Consider the following 18,652-nt stretch of genomic DNA (forward strand, 5'->3'; position numbering starts at 1 on the left):
ATGCATGTGTGAGGACTTTGAAGATTTTTCTTCTTTCGACTGGAAGCTAGTGGAGATTGCAGAAGTGCTGGCTGATGTGGCTGCGAGAGGGGATGTTGCGGATCAGTCTGGCTGCAGTGTTCTGGACAGTCTGGAGTTTGTGGAGGAGTTTCTTGTTAATTCCGGTGTAGAGAGCTTTGACCTAGTCCAGTCTGCTGCTGATGTGTATGTGTATGACAGTTTTTCTGGTTTTGGTTGGAGCCATCTGAAAGTCTTTCAAACCAATGCGGAGGGTGTTGAAACATGCCGAGGCGACGGTGTTGTTCTGGCGGCTCATTGTGAGCGATGACTCTAGTATGATGCCAAGGTTTCATGCAGGGCCCGTCAGGATTGGGGGATTTCCGAGGGCTTAGGGTGACCAGGAGTCATTCCATGCGGAGGGTGTGGTGCCAAGGATGAGGGCTTCGGTCTTTTCTGAATTGATTTTCAGCCAGCTATTCTCCATGCAGGTGGCGATGGCTTTCATCCCTTTTTGGAAGTTGTTTCTGGTGATGTTGGGTTAGTTGGTGAGGGAGATGATCAGCTGGGTGTTGTTAGCATAGGAGATGATGTTGAGCCTGTGGTTCCTGATGATGGTTGCGAAGAGGGACATGTAGAAGCTGAAGAGGGTGGGGCTGAGGGATGAGCCCTGGGGCACCCCACAGTTGGTTGATGTTGGTTCCACCAGGTAGGGAGGGAGTCTGACCCGCTGAGTTTTGTCAGTGAGGAAGGAGCGGATCCAGTCGAGGGCAATGCCTTGGATGCTGGATGAATGTTCATTGCTTGTTCATTGCCATGTTATGTTAAGGTCTTGCTCCTGTCTGTATTTAGCAATGATATATTTATTTTTGTAAAGTCTCATATGCATGCTACTGAGGTTGATCTGGATTAATTGAAAAGAGTTGTATTTTCAACATTTGCAGAAGGGGCTGTGAAAGTAAAACAAAGTTATCTTTGAAACAAAATCAAACCAGCAACCTATAAAAAAAATGTAGAAAAAAATACCAAAAATGAGAGAGGATGTAAATTAAAAAACCAAAAAAGGCGCAGGTGTCCTGGCAATGTATACGCATATGTTGGGTACATCATGAAGAGGTGCGCTGGTCCGATGCAGAGTAGAGTGGCTGCTTTTGTCTGCTTACACTCTATAAAAAAAACATATATTTAACTCGGAATTTCTCCAAGTTAGATGATGATGATTTCACGATAGTCCAGCTCGGAAACAGACAGAGGCAATCCCTGCTCACTGTTTTCTAGCTGTGGTTTGTGAAGTTCATGCATTAGCTCGGATAAATATATTGTGCTTTTGACAGTCACACAAAAAAAACACACCAGCACACAGCACAGCTCTGAGACTGAGTATATGTTCATGGTAAAGCCCATGGTACAAGCGCATTCCTCATAGAAGCAGCTTTAGAAGACATAAACCGTCCATTTTGTTTTAAAGCAGCACTGCTTGAAAAACCATCTACCGACAATTTTATGTTTTTCTTAAATTATGCGTGTAACCCTTTTACCTTACATTTTCAGGAAGCCATATAAATACTATGACAAATTGTCCAGCAGTTTTTTGAGGATGGTCACCAAACACTAATAAAAGTGGCAATGTGTTCGATAGCGCTAAATTTGGAGGTAATTCTGAGAATTAACCACATCAGAACATTAATCAGGATGTAGTTCCAGAAGAAGGGGTTTAAACTGATGCAAATATATTCTATTTCCTGCTGTACACCAGTATCTCCCTGCCTTGATGGCTCAATATGTGTTTTAAATTAAATTTCAATAGAACACGATCACAAAAAACACAAACAGAAGTGTGCATATCTGTAAAAAAAAAAAAAACACAGCCAGAAAGGCCCGTCACCCTGTTCTGTCAATGGTCAGGCTCAGCGCGTGGCTGGTCTGGTGATGTCACAAACGTGCTGGAATGTTACGGGACAGGCGGGCCGCTGAGGCCTGAAGCCTGACGCCTTTCATTGCATTGCTCTGTCTATTTTCTCCCCTCCCTGGGGAAGAAGATGTCTCCCTTTTTCAATGTCGAGCGAAAAGGAGAGCGGGCCCGTTATCAAGTTCTGTAAAAGGCGGGGTGGTGAAGGAGACGTCCTAACTAGGTCAGTGTGGAGAGGTTTAATGTTTATTGATGTCTACGCTGTGCGTTTATCTCATCACCTTGTTGCCCCAAAAGTGTATTGACCAACTACGTCGACCCAAATACTGCCTCGTCTTCTTTCCTGGTGAAAACAGTGGTTTCCTTCTCATTGTCCTCTAGCTCCACCATTTGGTGTTTGCGTTTTAACTCGTCCTTCCCGTTTTAATTTTGCTTTTAGAAGTACGTAGGACCCACCTTCGTTTACATCATTTATTTTCCCCATTCTTCCAACATTCTGTGGGCTAAATATTCCATAATATTCTGATTTCCAAATGTAGTTAACTGTTATATTTATAAAGAGCAGTGTCGGACTGGCCTATTGGGCTATCTGTCATTGCAAGAGCTGGTCTGACACATAGTCACGGCAAGTAGAGATGCAGGGAGTGCTGCAGCACCCCCACAATATCAATGCTGGAGTTCAGAAGGAGAATGGGCATTAAAGATGCATTTATTGTTTGTTTTTATCTTGCAGTAGTTGATTTTAGTTGAGAGGGAGATGGCTAATGTCAAGCTATGACTTCTGACAAATCGCTGCTTATGTTTTTAGCATGGCATTGTTTACTTTTCTTACGACTGCAGTGAGATGATTTTTTAATAATATTTTATTGGTTTTAATAGAAACAAGTACAGCGATATTGCATAGGAACTTCACGTCCTCACTACCCCTGCACCTTCAGCTCTCTCCCAGAGAGCCCCCCCCCCCCCATTCGCCTGCATTACAGAATGGATGGCTAAAACATTCATCAGTCCGTTAAATCCCACCCCCCCCCCCCCCCAATATACTATGATGATTCTGGGGAAAGCATCTGGCCAGAAAAGTGAGATTAGTTTTATGGTCTGGTCTGACAGCGCAACATTTGCCAGACAACTATGTAAGCACTGCTAGAGAGGGTTTTGGCTCCTCCCACATGTTGGGAGCCAGGAGTACATGGTTTGATGGGTCAGAAGGTGCGTGCTTCCACAAAAACTGCTTGCCCTCCTCACAGCTATGAACATTTTGTTTGTCATTGTGTTGCTATTAAAGCGTCTCAGATAACTAGATCATTTATGGTGTTTTTTCTGGCAATTATTAACCAACAAGGATTTTTAGGTCAGGCTTTACATTGCAATCAAAAGTCGGACCTATTGGCTTTGCCAGTGCTTGTTTTAAAGGAAACTATGCCACAATCTTGTTGGCCTGTAAGGAGTTTGAAAGAAAAGGCTGCTGCCTTCCCATTTCTCAGATGTTAGATAGCTTGCATTCTTTCTTAGCTGGTCTGCTGCAGTCAATTGGCAAGTTCTTATCATCTGGCTGTCTGTCTTGTGTAATCTGTGGCATGGGCTGTTTCAGCAGGTCATAAAAGTTCTCCACCCATTTTTGTTGTTGGTCTTCCTTACCCATGACTGTCTTCCTAGATTTGTGTCTTTAACGGGTCTTTCTGGCTTGCTGAATCTGCTGGAGAGTTTCCTTGTTATATCGTGGAGTTCTTTCAAGTTTCCATGGCATGCTGCTTCCTGGGCTTCTGTGGCAAGAACGCTGATGAATCTTCGGTGGTCTGATTTTAAGCTTCTTTTGCTTCCTTATTGGTTTTGGTGTATTTGCCTCGAGCTTTCGCTTTTTCTGCTCTTGTTCAGCTGGTGTTGGCTGCAGCTTTCTTTTCCTTTCGTACTTGAATTTTGAAGAGAGTCTCGTGAAGATCCATTCTTCATGCTGGTGTTTCTTGTTACCCAGTACCACCTGGCAGGTTGATGTCACTGTTTCTTTGATCTTTCTCCCAATTGCTTTGTACCGGGTATCTGTCTTCCTCTAGTTCTCGCGGGAATTGAAACTTGTTACTGAGGGTGGCTGAGTATTCACTCCATTTCTGTGCATCTTTGAGGTGGGTGGTGTTATATTGCTGGTGTTGGTTTGACGGCTCCCTCCATGCTTTTTTCAGCTTAAGCATTAGGCTGGCCATGACAAGGTGATGGTCTAACACCGTCTGCTCCTCTCATCACTCTCACAATGTGCATGGACCTTCATAACTTTTTGGCAATGCAGATATGGTCGATCTGATTCTCTGCTGAATGGTTTGGTGACACACACATTGCCTTGAGTATTATTTTGTGTGAGAATACACTACCACCTGTCACCAGACTATTTAGGGCACAGAGATCTGTGAGTCTTTCACCATTCTCATCAATGTCGCTACGGCCATGGTCTCAGGACTGCCAGATTGAAACACTACTGACCTTCAAAGCTGTCCAGCGGGGATGATGAGAAGCTAGTTCCTCTATTCCCTTCTACGTTGCCTCCCAAAGAGTGCTTTGTAATCACTGCTTTTTAGGCGAACGCACCGGGGAAAAGGGGAATTGGAGAAAATAATAAAGACTGCAGAGTGTTTCGAAGAGGCGCTGGTCTGGAAACCCTCTTGGACAGTGTGGACCTCTAGGCTGTCAGGGAACCTATGTGGGTAGTGTGGTAAATATTTGATTTAAGCTGGTACATGGAGACGGTGGGGTACACGGTAGGGAACATTATTTGACCATAAAATTTATATTTCCTCATTCCCTCCTTGTTCCCTACGGACCCTTCATGATATATCGATCCTCATGAATCGATCAGTCTGTTCTTGTAACATCATTTGTTCTTCTTTCTTCCTTTGACGTTTTGAGAGAAAACTGGAATGTTCAATACACGATGTGGCACACAGTCCACAAATCGCTGGCCCACACTGTAGGCACAGGCAGCAACTGAATACTATGACAAGGGCAACGCCTAGGAAGGATAGGATCTTCCATCCCCAAGCGGTTAACGTTGTCCAGAACCAACCGGACCAAGTCCAGGTGCCTGGATTCTGATGTATCTGATTTGCAATTTTATGAAGACGTGTAATAGCTTGATATACCGTTGGCGCGTTTTCTGGGATGAAAACACAGCAACTTGACCCGATGACCTTACAAGCTCCGCCTCTGTCTGCCAAGATGACGTCAATAACAAGACGATTCTGAAGAACAACAACCCGCATGGCGGATTGCTCCTCTGTTAAGTTACCTAGGGCGGAGGCAGTTTCATTCACTACTGCTTCAAGTGTTCTAGTTAATCTGCGTATTAGTTTACTATTTTGGACGGGGCCTGTGAAGAAAAAGAATCCTTTATTAAAATCTGTGTATTGCTCCCATGCCGTTTCAGTGTAGTCGACAATCGGGAGATCTCTTCGGAGTCTATTCTTTACTAGATTTGTATTTCTGTGATAATCAGGAGGAGCTAGGAAAACAGGGGGCAGAAGGAATGCAATGTAACAGGTACCATCCCAATCTGGAGGCAAGCGTATGTATGCGGTATGGCCACAAACAAAGTAGGAATGACGGGTAGCTCTAAAGGAAGATTTGCATTGGTCACTGAATTCGACCACAGTAGTACATTTGCTATGACCTAAGTGTACTGAACCTTTCTTACTGACACATAAATCACCAGTGACTGGTAATACTGACATAGCAGGGAGAACTGGCGCGGCTTCGGATTCAACAGTAAGAATCATAAGGTTAATTGTATAATTACCTAATCCATATACTTCATTTTCTAGATCAGTTCCTACTCTAGTGGGGAGTCCCTTCTTGTCAGGGTAACAGACATTAAGCAGAACTAAGTTCAAGTTTTCCCAAACCCAGCTCCCTTTAAAAACAGCGACATCAGGATCTAAGGAATTTATTATTCTAAACCATGCACCACAGGAGCCATTGTGAGTGAACGGGTACGGAAAGAGGGGCAGAACTCCCTTGTATTTCTGGTAGGGAGGGAGTCGGCCACATATCCAGCAGTTTGTAGCATTGTTAGTCTGATGGGAGTGATGTAACATACTAATGAATGTGTTGTTGCGCAGCGCGAGTCTGTAAGAAAGTTCGTGGGGAGGTAATTCACTAAAAGAATGTTCAGCAGTAACATTGTAAGCAGATTGTTCACGCTTGAAAATAGGGTAGTATATGGGAAGCAATATACTAGCAACAATAATCAGAAGGCTTAGAAAAAACATAATCAATAATGTCACTATACAGTGACTACGGAGTGATTTGCAGTATGTACGTTTCTTGAGTTGTCTCTCTCTCTCTCTATCTCGATCTAGGGGATACATGTCAGAAACTATTTAACCGATTCACCTAGGGGAGGACTTAAACAATTAAACTGTCTGACTTGCTAGATCGGAGTTTCATGCGGTACTCCTCTTGGGGAGTTTTCTCTTGTTTCGGAACTTTAAAGTCACTAGGTTCGATGCAGTCTTTGGAAGGGGTGGACGAGTCTTTTTCTGGCATCAGTTCATTGCACTTTTTTATATGGCTTGTATGGATCCACCCCTTTCTGCCTTCTACTTTGATAGCGGTCCGCGTTGTAAGAAGGACGGTCTTCGGCTCTTTCCAGCGGGGCTCCAGCGGACTTTTCCTGTCGAAGTTCCTAATTAGGACCGTGTCCCCGGGACGGACATCATGCGGCTTTACATCAGTGTTGTCAGGGAAATCTGCGGCAACCTGTGAACGACATGATTGGAGTGCAGACATCAAGGAGGCAAGGTAATCTGTCAGCATATTACAATCAACATCGGTAATTTTCTTAGGAATGGGCGTCCCCCACATATTCGGTGGTCTGCCAAAGACAACTTCATACGGTGATAGTCCTGATCTCGAGTGGGCGACCATCCTCATATAGAACAATGCAACTGGCAGGGCGACTATCCAGTCGACCCCTTTCTCTTTACAAACTTTAGCAAGGCGGGTCTTTAGTGTCTGGTTATGCCTCTCTACAAGGCCAGCGGCTTCGGGATGTCGGACACAATGGAATCTCCACTGATATCCTAGCAGCAAGGAAACTTGTTTCATAAGTTCGGATGAGAATGGCTGTCCGTTATCTGAGTACACGACACGAGGCAAGCCCAACTCCCTCTCTAGGCTGTTTCATGTGTATCGTGGATAATCGGGGTAAGCAGATTGGGCATACTGGTACATCTGTTGTGAAACTTGCTGAGTCGCGGCAATGGGCTGTGGCTGTGGTACCGCTACCGTCTGTGCTGTATGTGATGAAGCATGCGTGGGCTGTGAATTCTGCATAGGCTGTATATTCTGTGAAGTCGGTTGCTGGACCTGGTCTTGTCTAGGTGGACGCGGTCTTTCTTTAGTTTTACCTGTTGATATATTATGTTTCAAGACTGGGCATTCATGTACGCAGTGACCTGGCTGCTTGCAATAGTTGCATGTCCCTTTAACGGGAGCTGCTGAATTCTGGGTCTGGGTCGTACCCTTTCTCTGGCCGTCGGCTGGAACCGACTGGGCCACTAACATTTTCATTTTCGTGTCTTTCATACGTTTCTGTTCATGATCCTGTTCTTCTCTAATTCTGTTCTGATGGTATTGTAACATTTGTAACATCTGGGATGGCGTATTCGCTTGCCATGTACTCTCAACCTTATATACGCGACTTTTAACTGCTGCCAGGGAATTCTCGACTAATTTTGATACAAAAAGGTGTGGGTACGATTCACTACTTGGTTTAAGGCCACTATTAATAAGGAAACATTTCTCGAATCTGGAATAGAAGTCACTAGTATCTTCATTGTGTTTCTGTTTACAGGCTGAGATAGCATCCCAGTCTTCCTTTCTAGTTGTCAGTAATCTTGGCAGAACCTGTACTATCAAACCTGGTAATGCTTTAGTTTTCTCCCCGAGGCCTAGCCCTGGGGTACAAAGTTTTTCCTCGTCTTCTATTTCTGCCCATACAATCTTTTTGTCTCCCACCTCCCATTCTCGTTCCTTAAGTTTCTCGTAGATGCCGGTGGGCAGCAGTACCTTTAACATTTTCATGATATCTTCATATGTGTAATCTCCCATCAGTAACATGTCTTTAAGTTCTCTGTGAAAACCTGCAGGGTCTTTATCATGACAGGGTACTAGTTTCTTCATTTCCAATAGTTCTAACTTGGTCAGAGGTGTGTGTACATACACACGTTTCAAGTTATTATCGGTACGCATAACTGGATGCACTTCTCGTAATGGGTTCTGACTTTCAATGCCATGCAGACGCTCCATATGATACATTTTTCTTTCTGGGGGCGGAGCGGGAACATATTCGGAGCTTAAGAACGTGTTGTATCTGTGCCGTTGTTCTAGAATTATTTGTATTAACTTGGTACTTAGACCTCTCCATCTATCCATGAGTAGTGCTTCTAATGTATCGTGTAAGGGACCTGGATCAGAACGTTGGTTTCTGTATAACGTGAGGAGGTGCTGAATCATGTATACACCTGCTAATTTCTGTTCATCTGGGGAGAGGTTCAGAAATGTCTGCGCTACTGTGTCATCATTGTATATGTTCGGATTGTCAGCCCATAGTACTGCTGACCGGGCTAGTTCTTGTTCATCCATAGAATTGAGTACATGGTACCCCATTCGTTCTCGAAGCATTTTATCAGTCTCTTGGAACTGATGTTCAGGAGAATTCGGTTTTGATATGCCAGAGAGAAAAACTCTCTTGCTTTCTGGACGAATGCCTTTCCTAAGGAAAGTTCCCTTCCCTACATACGCTATCGTATCTGTAGTCTTTTCTGGCTCTTCAGGTTCTTCCTCCTCGGAGGAGGAAGCTTTTTCTTTCTCTTTTTCGTGTATTTCTATTACTGCTTTTCGTATTTTCTTGTACATACTGGCTATGCAACCCCCTTTGCCATGTTTTCCTTCGGATATATTTTGACCCCACCTGTTGAGTCCCTCTAGTTCATCCTGTTCTGTCTCAGGACTGTCTCGTTCTCTTAGTAAGCAATTTATGAAAAAACGTAGTATATATGCTTGGGTGTCAACTTTCTGATATGCCATGGCCTCCTTAATACTGTCAGGGTCTTCCCCGGTCTGGACAAAGTGATATATTCTATCTAGGTGCTCTTTCATTCCTGAGAAAAACAGTAGGTAATCTGTAGCTTGTCGTAAGCGTAGTGATGCTAAAAACATCCTATCATCTTTGCCGGGTACTGGATCGTATCTGCAAACTTGAAGCGGTTCTTTGAGTATGTCGAGACGGGGTGATTGGAGCGAAAAATGCTTCTGCATATCCCTAAGGTGTAATCTGTGAGTTGCTGGCGGGGTCTGGTGACCCCCGGTCGCACCTCCTGAGGCGGAGGCTTGAGCACTATCTCTCTGTGGAGTTTGGATCTGTACTTGAACTTGTCTTTTAGTAGGATCAGGCGTGAACGGATTTGGTATCTTAACCTTAGGTGAGGGAAGTGGTGGAGGTGGAGGAGCAGGCTGTCGGACGGGGGAACCTTGTTGCGGTAGTGGCAGAATACGATCTTGGGGCGGGTTGCCACCTCCGTCACCGTCAGTAGGCGGGACGTGGGCCTGTGGATTGGTGTAAGCGGGTGCTACATCGTTTAGATAGGAATTCAGAAATATGTCTTTAGTAGTCCTGTGATTTACTTTAGTTGGAACCAATGGTGGTGGCAGATTTTTCGGCATTTCTGAAGTGGCTTCAGGCGAACCCTCGGCCACAAGATACATACCATTTACGAGATTGTTTCGTGCGCGGTCTACTTGTTCTGATTTTACTCGGATCCCTTCAGTAACTAATTCGTTTTCTCGGACTTTATCAGGTGCTTCTCTAAGTCTGTCTTCTCTACGGAGTGCCTTTTCAGCACGTTTATGTGATTCCTTACGCCAAAATTCTATGGCGTCTTTCTGAGATTGTCTAGCTTTCTTTTTCCATAGTGCTTCTTCTACCTTCATGATGCACTCGGCATCCCATGTTCCGGTAACAGGCCATCTGTGTCTCTCGTCTAGATGCTTAGTATATTCGGCCCATAAATCTAGATACAATATGGCGTCTATGCCATGTTTCTGATACATGAAATTTCCAGGAGTGTCCCTAGGGGGAATAGGAATTTCTTCCTCTAGTATCCCTTTCCTAGTTCCTATCTGCTTTAACTTATTGAAAAACGGCATCTTGTTTACTTAGTACTGAATGCTCAATCCTTGCTACTTAATTCTGAACACAACCTAGTTATACAAGAACACGATAATGCACATTAAAAACAGTCACTCATACCACGACATTAATCACATGAAAGACATTTGAGACATATATGACTACCCCCCTATACTGGATGTACTGCTAAACAGCACAGATACACTGCTAAGAACAGTGCAAGAACTCGAAATAACTGATATACTGCTAAACAGTACAGATACACTGTCTAAAACAGTTCAGACCGAATTTGTGTACCCAAACCCGTCTAGATACGTCCCAGCAATGGTATTCACCGGGAAGCACGGAAACTGAAGGCCTCTGAAAACTCGACTGGACTGGACCGGACTCGACTCGACTCGACACGTGGATACTTCGGAAACTGGTGGGCCTCTTGACACCTCGGACCTTGCTTCTTTCGGCTAGGCTCTGGTCGGGATCCTCCGCACTCCTCACCGCCTCGTCTGGGTGCTGATCGCAGTCTTCGTCACCTCCGTGGGCCAGAGGGAGATACAGGAAATCCTGCCAGTACGCGTAGTTTCCGTCTAACTGATGGCAGGGGACAGAGCTTGCAACGCACCAACCGGCGCGTGGGGTGGGGGAGGGGTCCCTGTTCGGGCGCCAAAATAATGTGGTAAATATTTGATTTACCGTCTTAATTTCTATGCAGGTAAGTACTTAATCAATAATAACTCAATCGGAAAGAAAAAGGCAGAGTCCGTGGTGTTAGAGTTCTTAGGGGTTTTATTCCTTAAAAAGGAATGGTCAAGACCGGATATCGGGTTCCTGACACCACTGGGGTGCAGGAAGGGATAGAGCAATATTTTATTGACAATACATAGCTTATATACTTAAGTTACATTATAGAAACCAATACAGTAGGCGTAACAGCTGAGAGAAACAAGATAACAGCATCCACGTGGTAGTGATACGTAATTAGAAGGCGTGAACTAGGCGTGAACATAGAGGTGTGTGCTAGGAACGTCACAGGTAGGTGTCACAAGTGGGTGGCAACAAGGCAGAATCTTGTAATGTCAGCAGAAATCTGAGGCCTGGATGCGCGCGCAGCTGCATGACGTGTGATTGACGTGAAACTGGAGGGTGCAGGGGACTTGACATTTACACTGACGGAAAGAGACAGAAGTCTGGCATGTCAGATCAACTCGTACTTCTATCATATCTGATATCTGATGTTTGGGAACCATATTATCTAAACGGAAAAGGTCTCTGGGGTAGAAGCTATTCTATACTGACTGTGAGTGCGTGTATAAGCGCCTAAGTGTCTACATGAGAATGCGAGGGGCATGGGCCTACCATGGTAACAGAGGCTATGAATTACTTGCACGGAGACAGTGAGGCCGGGCCCTTTGCTCTGCAGCTGGGGGGATGTTTACTTAAACTAGTAGGCAGGAATGCATTTTCGAGGAGCGGAACAGATAATTTGAAGGTTGAATACAGTCTTAGCAGGCTGAGCTAAGCGCCGTGAGCCGCACAGGGAGTAAGGCAGAGGTCACGGGTACGGAGACAGCCTGGGCTGAGGCTTTCGGAGTCGGAGAGAAGGAAAAAAGGCTCGATGGCAGAATTCAGGGCCTACTTTGCCAGAGCTGAAAAACGTGTAAAGTACACCACAAAAAGACATTGGCATAGCATACTTAGGAACGGAGCATTCAACCCATTCAGGGTGGGTCTGAAAGAGGACATGTTAACGTTGGACGCAAATGTATTTGCGTCTTCATAGCTGGCACAGGATGGAAGTTACATGCACTTTAAGCTGGTACATGGAGACGGTGGGGTACACGGTAGGGAACATTATTTGACCATAAAATTTATATTTCCTCAGTAGAGCCCTGTCAGCAAGACAGGAGACAACAATGAAGATGACATACACTCTAAGGAAACATCCACAACTCTGCACACCACTCTTTCTCCTGTATACTTGCCTTCTCCTCTCCCACAGCACACCATGAACTTGTTGCGGGGATTCTGCTTATGCACAAAACTATGCACAGGAAACCAGGACCTCAGTGAATTGTGGTGTACCAAAAAACTCACCTCAGTACCCAGAACCCCTATCCAACTAGCATCAGTGTCTCATTAGCTCTCCATACTACAGCGAAGCTACCAATGATTAGACAACCCAAAACAAGTGACTTAGGGTACTCTCAGGAATGGTGGGAATCAAGAACACTCCTTTGTTTTTATTCTCATACCAGTCCACAACATGAGTAATCAGAGACACGGAAAAGTTTAAAATGTTTATTTTTATTTAAGTGCTCTAAGATGCAGTATTTTGGCTAACATAAGCAGGCATATGATTAGAAATAAAACAATCAGCATTGTTACAATTCTATAAAACGCAAAGGGAGAAATCATGTTACAATGATAATGGAAACAGGTTGTATAGCACCTTGTGAACCACCCTCCCCTACTAGGAACAAGGTTTTATAATATTAGAAGGTCCCTTAGGCTTAAATGGGGTACCCCATACCTCCAAGATCAGCAGAGGTGAATCACATCTCAGGATCAACAAAGTTCTCTGTCTCTGGAAAGGTTTTTTCTCCAAGTGCTCGAATCATGTATGCAATGCAATAAAGGCACTAGAATTTGACTTGGTTGCAGCTGTGTGCATGTTCTGTCAAGAGCGTGGGCCGATCAACCTGAATCACGGCATACATTGTTATTATGACCATGAAGACTTCTGCACGTAGTGTACAGACTAAGGTCGCGGTGTAAGTCCAGGGATGTGAAAAACAGACCGTTCTCATGCGAAGAATATCAAGCAGTTCAACTTACAACAATAGTTACATGTAGTTTTGTGTGCAAAAGCTGCAAATTGGCAAAATGGCATTTAAACTTCTAATACGCCTATGCTACCATAACAATGTGTGCAAGCAGAACCCTGTCTTCACTACACCTTCCCCTGATCGGACCACAAACAAAAAGGGGAAGCAATTTAGGAACGCAGAGTTCAAGTTCAAGTGAGACAGAACCAAGTTCATAATTTGCCAAACTGGATAATTGGAAGTGATGAGTTTGAAATTGTTAGGTAAAAAGCAAAAAACCCATCATGTAGATAGAAAGAAAGAGTAATTTTTTTTACGAGTACAGTACGTGTTGAAGATGGACAAGTGCCAATTCAATCCATCAGTGTATAGGCACAGTATGTTGCAACAGCCTCCAAAATGAAGTCATTGTTATCCTCAGCAAACAATTCAGCCATTTAATTTAATAAAGAGAATGAACAGACACGTTCTTCGATAGCCGGATCCTCTAGCCCCATCAGAAGATAACTTGCCTGTTCTTCGAGATAACTTTGTGCCAGGAAGTCATGGGCTGTAGCACATATATCCCAATTACCTAGAACTCCATGTGCTGCTGCAAAGGCCATAATCCCGATACCAGAAGAGTCCCAACTCATTGGCCACTAAGGGACTCATCAGTCGATCATAATCCAGAGCAGGAGACGCCGTATTGGTGAGACACAAATCCAAAGCCCATTCAAAACAGCAATCCAGGCAATGGAAAACAGGTTGCAAGCAAGTAAAGTACGAAAGTCGGAAGGATAACCCATAGGCTACACTCAAAGTGGCTAGAGGTAGCGTTCCATAATATTCAAGCATCCGGTTGCGAAGTTGGAGCAGCCGGGGCAGGCCGTCTTGTGACATAGAATGTGCAGCGATTTCTGAGCAAACAAATCACCAGCAGCACACCGGCAGCCAAGGCGAGAATTAATGGTAACCCGGCAAAGATGCTGGAAAAAAACAAATAAAAAAATGCAGGTATCACACTAAATATTGTTTGGAATGAGGTCCCAATGCCGGAGCTCACAACTTTGAAAAAATGCGCCAAGCCAGTTGTTGACGAGGCATTGAATATAGTATGAAGAAGAGTGCCAAAATGAAGTGGGAGATCAGTATTTAAAGCGCATGCACCTCAGTGCGGGTGTTTGCCACGTGAAGGACAAATGTTTCACAGGAAGAAGTAAGGGTGACTTCTCTTTGGGACAATAGAGCCCTTATTCTACTCATCATGTTGAACTCTGCTTTCAAGGTTGGTATGGAAGGCCAGATTGATATGTCTAGTCTCCTAAGCAGGGGTGGGAAAAGCATATTTTTACAGCAAACTACACGTTGGGAGACAGTTAAAATGTATGGAATCCCTGCAAGCATACTGCAGCAAGCTTCATTATTTAAAACTAAATAACTACCGTTAGCTAGTAGCATGAAAGTTGGTGTTATAGCTGGCACCGGATTACCCTTTAAAATGCAAGCTATATTGTAGTTCTTGCAAACCAGTGAGTGATCAGGTGTTGAAGTGCACTGCTCGCCCTTCAAATAAACTTCTTTACCCTTTCTCAGGCACCTATAAGTGAATGGAAGAGACCAAACTTCATCTAAATATGCGCTGCCCAATGGTTCATATCTACCTAGGGCATCGTGTTTCTTTTTTTTTTTATATCCTCATTCGCGTACATGGCTCCAATCTATCAAAACAAAACTGCCACAGAGCAGAAAAGCAGGCAGTGCCACTGTACTGTCTCAGCGTCAGCTGGCAGGGATAGCGTAGGGAGGATGGCGACCAAATCCCAACAGTAACTGCTGGCGAGCCAGAAATCTCTGACATCTGGGCTATTTTGTTGATCGATAGTGCCCGACCCACCGGGGCTCCAAAAGCACCGCTACATGCTGCAGCAGAGCCAGAAGGTGAACCATGTCTGCGTAATCATTGGACCAGCTGATACCAAAAGGCTCTCTTTTCCTGATTCCCTCCCCTTGCCAGATCGAGTTTCGAGATTTGGAGGATAGAGGAACGCCATTCAAAAAAAGTAGGCGGCAAGGCATCCTTCCAATGTCTGCAAATTTCCCTGCGAGCCGCCAGAATGGAATAAAACACCAGGTTCGAGGCTGCGCTACGGGATTTCCCACTCAGGCCGAAGATGACAAGGCCCAGATCTATGGAGATGCGTAAATCCAATATCGAGGACATTTTGTTGCTCATGGAGTCCCAGAAGGAGGTAATTTGCGGGCATTCGAAAAACATATGTATATCGGATGCCGCCTCCAAACCACATCTTGCACAAGAGACCGGACCTGTCAGGGAAAATTTAGACAGCCTCTGCGGGGAATAGTAGGCCCTATGCATTGTGAATAAATGGTTCCTTCGGAGCCAGGCAGGTTTGACCAAGTCCCACAACACCCTACATGAAGTTGTCCAGAGTTCTTCCACATCTTTTCCTGGCATCAACTCACCCCACAATAACATTGGAAGACAAAATTTGCCATCTACTTCCTCTAAGATCATGTTGTACCAAAGCGAGATTGCCTTCTTTACAGGGGGTTTATCCACCAGACGCGCCTCTAATTCACTTTCTCCCCCTATAGGCAAGCTGCTGTTCCGCGTTGACTGTATATGAAGTGCCTGAGCCCAACTTGAGATTTGTAAATATTTAAATCTTGAAAATCTCGGCCCAACTTTGTTGACCAAGTAGTTCCATGGAAATAAAGATCCGTCGATAAACAAGTCGCCCCAAGATGCAATTCCAGCCTCTTTGAGTGGTAATACTAATGCATCTCCCGTCCAGGCTGGGGGCGCAGGTAAATCCCATATTGGAGCTCTATTAGAGTGATAACTTAGTTTAATTGAGAGCCTCGCTCTGTACCAGGTATTAGCCATCCCCTGTAGTACCTTCAGCTTTGTTTTTTTTTTTAATTTAGGGTCTCCAAATTTAAACAAAAAACTACCCTGCCCAACTCCCTCACAGCTCAGCAAGGTGGAAAACATAAGGCCCACGCCTGTCTCCGTAGGTGTTTTCAAAAGCATTCGTGCGTGTGATAACTGAAATGCCCACGCATAAGCCTGGAGATCAGGGCCCGCCAACCCACCCTTCTCCCTACGTCGCCTTATCTTTTTCCAAGCAATTCTTGGATTCTTGTTATTCCAAATAAATGAGGAAATCTCGCTCTGCAGCTTTGAAATTATATTCGGGTCAAAAAACAACGGAATTGAATTAAATAAAAAGGAAACCTTTGGCAGTATAGACATTTTAACAAGGTTTACCTTCCCCAAGATGGTAAGCGGGAGATGCGCCCAAGCTCTCATCAGTTTTCGGCACTGCGCTGCTACTATAGCAAAGTTTGAAGGGGTGATCAATTTTATATCTTTATCTATATTTATCCCCAAGTATCGCAGGTTGACACTTGATGTTTCTCTGTGGATATTTAAGTCAACATTCCATGACACCGACTCAGTTTTGGAGGCATTCACCTCATATCCTGAAACCCTTCCGAATTCCAGGGCTAAGTCTATAGCCGCTGGGAATGCTGTATTAACGTCAGATGAAAAGATCAAATATCATCCGCATAAAGGGCTACTTTTTTAACCCATTCGCAATAAACAAAAGGTTTAATTAGGGTGTCTTCTCTTAATTTCTGCGCAAACGGCTCAATATATAAATCAAATAACAGGGGAGACAGGGGGCAACCCTGTCTCGTGCCCCTCGTTACCCGAAATGGCTCGGATAGACCCCCATTAATCAGTATTGAGGCAAATTTATTGCTCTGCGGAACTTATCCCCCACGTTGAATTTCGACAAGGCCTCCGACAGGTATAGCCAATTCACCCTATCGAAGGCCTTGGTGGCGCCCAACGTAAGAACCGACAGGGGCATACCTTCCTTCGTCGCAATATCTATGGCTCCTACAAGATCATAAATGAGCTCATATAACTGCCTCCCCTTTACAAAGCCTTTTTCATTGGGATGCAGTATATCCGGGGCTACCTGACCAAGCCTCTTAGCCAATATTGTAGCAAAAATCTTGTAGTTGGCATTTAATATCGAAATTGGCCGATACGAGCCACAGTCGGCTGGGGGCTTACCTGGCTTCAAGATAATTGTTATGGAGGCGTTGTCCCAGGAGGCAGGAGGGACCTCACCGTCCCTCAATATCTGATTGAACAAAGTCGCCAGGACAGGAGAAACCTCTAATAGCAAGTTTTTGTAAATTTCAGACGGTAAGCCGTCAGTTCCTGCAGCCTTACCTCCCTTAGCTCCCCGTATGGCCCCCTCTACCTCTGTCTTGGTTATTTCCTTGTCTAGGAAATTACTCTGTTCAACTGACAAAGATGGTAGAGAGATTAAGGGACCGGATATATGTAAAAAAAGCACCTGAATGAAAAACATGAAAACCCTTACTCTACATACTACTTGTGATTTGATTGGAAACAATTTTGTACGCTAGGGAGAAGTCGTAAGTAGATTTATGTCCCCGGTGAAATGTGATATGTTCTTGTATGTGTTATTCAATATGAAATGAATTTCGTGACACAATAGGATCTTGGTTTACCATCTCTTGTCTCTTGTGTTTTTTGTACAAATTATTTTGGTGACTATTAAACCACGCCTTTACTTCAGGATATGACTCTATAGTGTTAAAATGTAAGGTGCAAGTTGGTGCTTTGTACCTTTTTCTGCAACTGGTGGTCATGTGAAAAGCTTCTGTGTTAAGTCTGGGAAGTTTTAAATGACACTGGTGTTTTTTTTGCTTAAAATTTGTTGTGACTCTTTTGGTGACAGATATTTTCTTCTTCTCTCTTTTTTTTATATATACCTTGTAGGTCCCCTGATATCTTTTGAAGTGATTCATAAAAAGAAAAAAGGTCCTGAGGAAGGTGGCATAAAGCTGCCGAAACGCGCGTCGACCTGGTGCAGGGGTTTCGAATTGTTTTTGAGATCCTAGTATTGGCATTTAGACCTTGCCAACTGAAACTCAGTTTTTCCTTTTTACTTTGATGGTGTGGTTTGACTGTAGTATGTGTGTGAGAGTGTTAGTACTTTTGAGTTGCGTGTCTGATATCAGGTGGTGTGTTTTTTTAAAATCATTTTTGTCTCATAATCTTGTACATATTTACAAACTAATTTTGTGATATTGATTTGTATGTGTTAAAAAAAAGAAAAAAATGTTCACTTAAAAAATGTATTCATAATGAACTATCTTTTCTACAAACTCAAATGAGAAATTAAATGATATGAAATAAGAATAAAAGAAATGATGAAATAAAAATTGCCTAAAATACTTTGTCACCAAATTCAAATGAATAAGATATATACCGATACTTGAAGTTTATGGCCATTGAAGGAACAATTTTCTTACAGTGATGTCTATTCTCTCCCCTCTGTTCCTTGGTCACATTTAACCTTTTTGAGGGGGTCCCATCTCACATGCTGCTTGCACACCAGGCAACAACACATCTGTGGGATAGGTATACTCAGTGTCTTCATGGAGATCACCAGCCGGTGGATTCAATAATGGATTAGTACCTGTATTCATCTCGATGGCAATGTCAGGGCTGTTGGTGTTAGCTGGGGCCAAAGCAGAATTTCTCAGCATTGCTGGTCAAGAGACCACTGGAGTCATACTAAGAAGAATCGGCCACTTGTTGTAATTTGACATTCTCAATGGAGATTTACCTGTTATCCTTGCAACCAGGAAGAGGGGGTAAAATGACTGTTCTTGTACCCTGCACGCCAAGCA

At 44.0% G+C, this 18,652-nt stretch overlaps 1 protein-coding gene across 1 annotated transcript in view; it reads left to right on the plus strand.

Annotated features, from left to right (window-relative positions):
* The first annotated feature begins 2,052 nt into the window (after positions 1–2,052).
* The window catches only part of C11H5orf52 (chromosome 11 C5orf52 homolog), a 210,403-nt gene continuing 193,803 nt past the window's right edge, over positions 2,053–18,652 (plus strand). Inside the window, exon 1 of the mRNA XM_086942471.1 lies at positions 2,053–2,129. Coding sequence (XP_086798597.1) covers positions 2,053–2,129 — 77 coding nt within the window. The remainder of the gene's footprint in view (positions 2,130–18,652) is intronic.

This window comes from Lissotriton vulgaris, chromosome 11 (genome assembly GCF_964263255.1).
Source record: "Lissotriton vulgaris chromosome 11, aLisVul1.2, whole genome shotgun sequence".
Taxonomy (NCBI): domain Eukaryota; kingdom Metazoa; phylum Chordata; class Amphibia; order Caudata; family Salamandridae; genus Lissotriton; species Lissotriton vulgaris.